Source organism: Coregonus clupeaformis, chromosome 24, assembly GCF_020615455.1.
Source record: "Coregonus clupeaformis isolate EN_2021a chromosome 24, ASM2061545v1, whole genome shotgun sequence".
In the NCBI taxonomy this organism is placed as follows: domain Eukaryota; kingdom Metazoa; phylum Chordata; class Actinopteri; order Salmoniformes; family Salmonidae; genus Coregonus; species Coregonus clupeaformis.
In genome coordinates, this window is record NC_059215.1 from 16,381,617 (window position 1) to 16,387,616 (window position 6,000).

A 6,000-nucleotide genomic window follows, 5' to 3' on the forward strand; every position below is an offset into this window, starting at 1 on the left:
GCGTTGGAAATCCTCCCTGGTCTTTGTGGTTGAATCTGTGTTTGAAATTCCCTGCTCGACTGAGGGACCTTACAGATAATTGTATGCGTGGGGTACAGAGATGAGGTAGTCATAAAAGAAATCATGTTAAATACTATTGTTGCACACAGAGTGATTCCATGCAAGTTACTATGTGACTTGTTAAGCTAATCTTTACTTGCCATTTGAAAGGGGTTGAATACTTATTGACTCAAGAAATTTAAGCTTTTAATTTTTTATTAATTTGTAACAATTTCAAAAAAACATAATTCCACTTTGACATTATGGGGTATTGTGTGTAGGCCAGTGACACAAAAATCTCACTTTAATCAATTTTAAATTCAGGCTGTAACAACAAAATGTGGAAAAACTGAAGGCCAAAATGTCATAAATATGCTAACGTTGATAAATTATTTCTCAATTATGCTTTTAGATACAAATGTCAAATATATGTCAACAATCCTTCTTCCAAAGGACCATTCTATGGATTACATTTAGTGAAAATCCTACAAATCACTGTCTTTTTTTGTCTGGGTTTCGTATGCAATCTCTCCTGTCTGGGTTTCGTATGGAATCTCTCCTGTCTGGGTTTCGTATGCAATCTCTCCTGTCTGGGTTTCGTATGCAATCTCTCCTGTCTGGGTTTCGTATGCAATCTCTCCTGTCTGGGTTTCGTATGCAATCTCTCCTGTCTGGGTTTCGTATGGAATCTCTCCTGTCTGGGTTTCGTATGCAATCTCTCCTGTCTGGGTTTCGTATGGAATCTCTCCTGTCTGGGTTTCGTATGCAATCTCTCCTGTCTGGGTTTCGTATGCAATCTCTCCTGTCTGGGTTTCGTATGGAATCTCTCCTGTCTGGGTTTCGTATGGAATCTCTCCTGTCTGGGTTTCGTATGGAATCTCTCCTGTCTGGGTTTCGTATGGAATCTCTCCATTCTAGTGTGTGTGTGTGTGTGTGTGTGTGTGTGTGTGTCCTTACCCCAGAGGTGTGGGTCGTCCATGCAGGACTGGTGATTGGACAGTGTGATGAGGGGTGTGTCAGGTGGACGTTGGTCTATCAGGTCAAATAGAACATCCTGATTATGAACCGTAATACAGTTCAGATACTCTGGAGAGAGAGAGACAGAGACAGACAGAGAGACAGAGAGAGAGACAGAGCGAGAGAGAGAGAGCGAGAGAGAGACAGAGCGAGAGAGAGAGAGAGAGAGACAGAGTGTTAGGGTGGAACTATTCATTGAATTCAATCTGCATAGCATGCACATGCTGGCCAATCACAAGTGTCCCCGCTTAGAGCACGCAGTTAGATGCTGGTGAGGAGAGAAAGGGCTTTACCTCAGATGCTGGTGAGGAGAGAAAGGGCTTAACCTCAGTTCAATGCTGGTGAGGAGAGAAAGGGCTTTACCTCAGTTCGATGCTGGTGAGGAGAGAAAGGGCTTTACCTCAGTTCGATGCTGGTGAGGAGAGAAAGGGCTTTACCTCAGTTAGATGCTGGTGGGGAGAGAAAGGGCTTTACCTCAGTTAGATGCTGGTGGGGAGAGAAAGGGCTTTACCTCAGTTAGATGCTGGTGGGGAGAGAAAGGGCTTTACCTCAGTTAGATGCTGGTGAGGAGAGAAAGGGCTTTACCTCAGTTAGATGCTGGTGGGGAGAGAAAGGGCTTTACCTCAGTTAGATGCTGGTGGGGAGAGAAAGGGCTTTACCTCAGTTAGATGCTGGTGAGGAGAGAAAGGGCTTTACCTCAGATGCTGGTGAGGAGAGAAAGGGCTTTACCTCAGTTAGATGCTGGTGAGGAGAGAAAGGGCTTTACCTCAGATGCTGGTGGGGAGAGAAAGGGCTTTACCTCAGTTAGATGCTGGTGAGGAGAGAAAGGGCTTTACCTCAGATGCTGGTGGGGAGAGAAGGGCTTTACCTCAGTTAGATGCTGGTTAGGAGAGAAAGGGCTTTACCAAAGACAGTACAGTATGAGGTTTAGGAACTCTGAGACATTGCCTCAGTGAGTGTCAGAAACAGGAGTGCTGCTAGTGCTAACGAGAACTTTGATTTGGTGCCAACGAAGGATCTTCAGTGGTGTGGCAGTATTTCACCTACAGGAAATCCGATGTCAACCAAATGCAAGTGTCTCAGAGTAGTGGCAACACAACACATATACAGTACCAGTCAAACGTTTGGAAACACCTACTCATTCAAGGGTTTTTCTTTATTTTTACATTGTAGAATAATAGTGAAGACATCAAAACTATGAAATAACACATATGGAATCATGTAGTAACCAAATAAAGTGTTAAACAAATCAAAATATATTTTATATTTGAGATTCTTCAAATAGCCACCCTTTGCCTTGATGACAGCTTTGCACACTCGGCATTCTCTCAACCAGCTTCACCTGGAATGCTTTTCCAACAGTCTTGAAGGAGTTCCCACATATGCTGAGCATTTGTTGGCTGCTTTTCCTTCACTCTGTGGTCCGACTCATCCCAAACCATCTCAATTGGGTTGAGGTCGGGTGATTGTGGAGGCCAGGTCATCTGATGCAGCACTCCATCACTCTCCTTCTTGGTAAAATAGCCCTTACACAGCCTGGAGGTGTGTTGGGTCATTGTCCTGTTGAAAAACAAATGATAGTCCCACTAAGCCCAAACCAGATGGGATGGCGTATCGCTGCAGAATGCTGTGGTAGCCATGCTGGTTAAGTGTGCCTTGAATTCTAAATAAATCACTGACATTGTCACCAGCAAAGCACCCCCACACCATAACACCTCCTCCTCCATGCTTCACGGTGGAAACCACACATGTGGAGATGATCCGTTCACCTACTCTGCGTCTCACAAAGACACGGCGGTTCGAACCAAAAATCTCAAATTTGGACTCATCAGACCAAAGGACAGATTTTCACTGGTCTAATGTCCATTGCTCGTGTTTCTTGGCCCAAGCAAGTCTGTTCTTCGTATTGGTGTCCTTTAGTAGTGGTTTCTTTGCAGCAATTTGACCATGAAGGCCTGATTCACGCAGTCTCCTCTGAACAGTTGATGTTGAGATGTGTCTGTGACTTGAACTCTGTGAAGCATTTATTTGGGCTGCAATTTCTGAGGCAATTTTCTAATGAACTTATCCTCTGCAGCAGAGGTAACTCTGGGTCTTCCTTTCCTGTGGCGGTCCTCATGAGAGCCAGTTTCATCATAGCGCTTGATGGTTTTTGCGACTACACTTGAAGAAACGTTCAAAGTTCTTGACATTTTCCGGATTGACTGACCTTCATGTCTTAAAGTAATGATGGACTGTCGTTTCTCTTTGCTTATTTGATCTGTTCTTGCCATAATATGGGCTTGGTCTTTTACCAAATAGGGCTATCTTCTGTATACCCTTGTCACAACACAACTGATTGGCTCAAATGCATTAAGAAGGAAAGACATTCCACAAATTAACTACACCTGTTAATTGAAATGCATTCCAGGTGACTACCTCATGAAGCTGGTTGAGAGAATGCCAAGAGTGTGCAAAGCTGTCATCAAGTCAAAAGGTGGCTACTTTGAAGAATCTAAAATATAAATTGATTGACTTTTTTGGTTACTACATGATTCCATATGTGTTATTTCATAGTTTTGATGTCTTCACTATTATTCTACAATGTAGAAAATAGTAAAAATAAAGAAAAACCCTTGAATGAGTCGGTGTCCAAACTTTTGACCGGTACTGTACTTAATCTTTTGAAGAATAACCTTCGTTACAAAGATTGCATGGTAAAAAAAAGCGGCCAACAGCAGCAAAGCCCCTCAGCCACCTACGTTAAACAGGCATTGACTGCCGACGCGTTTTCAAGTGTTACGCCCTGCCAAAAAACATCCCGCAGACACAGAAATCACAGAGGCTATCACCTATCACATAGCCAAAGTCATGGTTGCTGTTTGCACAGTCAGCAAAGACGGGTTAAAATCGTAATTGCAATATATCTGGCCAAAAAAAAAACGATTTCGATATTTTGTCCAAATCGTGCTGCCCTGGTGTGTGTGGTAACTCACTGGTCCAGAAGTAGCTGTAGGACCCCACCACGCCCATGACCAGGGTGCTGGTCACCTTCCAGGCCAGCTGGGGGCACTGTGGGAACGGCCATTTCACCTCCAGGGGCATCGCTGCTCACCAACTCCACCTTCCAACGGAACACACATCCACCTGGCGCGCACACACAGGTCAGAAAACAGTATGAGAAACATACCACAACTTGCAGACAGTATAGATTAGCTACTCTCAGCACTGCAGAATGGAAGCTAAATAGCTAGCTGAGTCATTTGCAGTATTGAATAGAATACAAGTATTGCATGCATAGACCAATGATGGGATTTTAAGTGTTTGGTTTGTTAACAGAACACACACAAATCATTCAGCTTTCCACACGTTGTCTCTGCTACCTAGCTTCCCGTCCAAGTAAAAAATGCCTACTTTTTGCCAGGTGGCTGTTAAAAAAACACTCAAAAGCAGTTTAATACACGGATCTTGTTTCATATGACGGGTTTATACTAAGTCTGCCTTGTTTTTCTCAGCGTAGTAATGAATTGTGATCAAAGTAAGGTCCATCCTCACCTTCTGCTGTCAGCTGATAACTAGCACGTTCGAATAACCCGGAAAAGGTTAATTCCGCTATGGTTTGTGGGAGCTGTAGTTCACTACGTCTAACGAATTTAACGTTGGTTGCGTGTGTTTCTTCCATCTACTCATTGATGCTTTGAAACGACGTATGTTCCTTCATTTCCCCCCATTCCATCTCCCCCACTGAGGTATAATAAAAGACAGTACAGTATGAAGATAGTCCGAAACTGCTTCTCCAATAGAAATACCTGATCTCGCTTGTAGGCGATGTCATGGCGACGTTGGCTAGCAAAGCGCATGCGTAGAAACACGTAATCGTCAAAGGGTCGCCTGGCGCCGAACTGCGCATGTGCAAGCCGTCAAATCAAAGGCACTCCTTCGATATAAAGTTGTTTTTGACGAAAATTATAACGTGTCAGTTTGTCACTTTCATGAGGTTGGAGTAATAACATGTTAAACTACTTAAGACATTGGCTCGAATATAGGTTGTGCCTTTAGATTTCGAGAAAATTAACAACTAATGAAGAATTTCTCACTTCTCAAACCCTGCCTGGTCGGCTTGGTCTGTTTCACCAGCGTTCCCGGAAGCCTTGCGATACTGCGGTCTAATGATCAGCGGCTCGTCAGCAGCACTGAAAAAGTACTTTCGGGTCACAGAATTTCGGAAATGTTTCAAATAAAAGTCCCCCACGTAATAGTAGAAACGTGTCAATAACCTGTATTTATCATTGTATATATTCCCTTGGCCACAACACGAATCACACCATACAGTATATACAGTCTACAGACCCTACTGAGTATTCCCTACAATACTTTTACTGCGGCACCCAGAATAGTTTTTGCTCTAAAAGCTAATATGTATTCCATATACAGTGATTCTCCTTGTGGCCAATGGAATGAGTAAAAGGCCAGAAACACTCTGTATTATTCAGAGCCCCGTGAAATGACACCACATATAAATAGATTCTACAGAACTTACTGAGTATTGCCTACAATACATTTATATCGGCAAAAATAATTGTTTTTCCTGTACAGTGCTATATTTGTACCGTATAGTGTCCAGACACCCTATTTTAAGCTGTTTGACCACAGTAGAAGGCCAGCAACACTCCGTATTATTAAGAGCACCATGAAATGACACCATATATAGATTCTACAGACCCTACTGAGTATTCCCTACAAAACTTTCACATCGGCACATAGAACAGTATTTTTCTCTATAAGCCAATATGCAATTTATACATAAAAAAAAAATGACTGTAATTTAGCAGACACTCTTATCCAGAGCGACTTACATTTAGTGCATTCATCGTAAGATAGCTAGATCAATAGGGTCAGCAGAATATTATGTGCTCCACCTTATAATATGATTTATCTTATATAAAGTAGTAATTCTCTTTAGTT

At 42.8% G+C, this 6,000-nt stretch overlaps 1 protein-coding gene across 2 annotated transcripts in view; it reads right to left on the reverse strand.

The window, feature by feature from the left end:
- Window positions 1–4,868, reverse strand: part of tafazzin (tafazzin, phospholipid-lysophospholipid transacylase) — a 41,466-nt gene extending 36,598 nt beyond the window's left edge. The window contains exons 1-3 of one of the 2 annotated variants that reach the window (XM_045206851.1): window positions 4,591–4,868; window positions 4,032–4,182; window positions 997–1,125 (exon numbers count right to left, since the gene is read on the reverse strand). In XM_045206851.1, coding sequence (XP_045062786.1) covers window positions 997–1,125; window positions 4,032–4,140 — 238 coding nt within the window. In that variant the 5' untranslated portion in view covers window positions 4,141–4,182; window positions 4,591–4,868. The other variant, XM_045206852.1, reaches the window with a different exon arrangement.
- Between the last annotated feature and the right edge of the window lie 1,132 nt (window positions 4,869–6,000).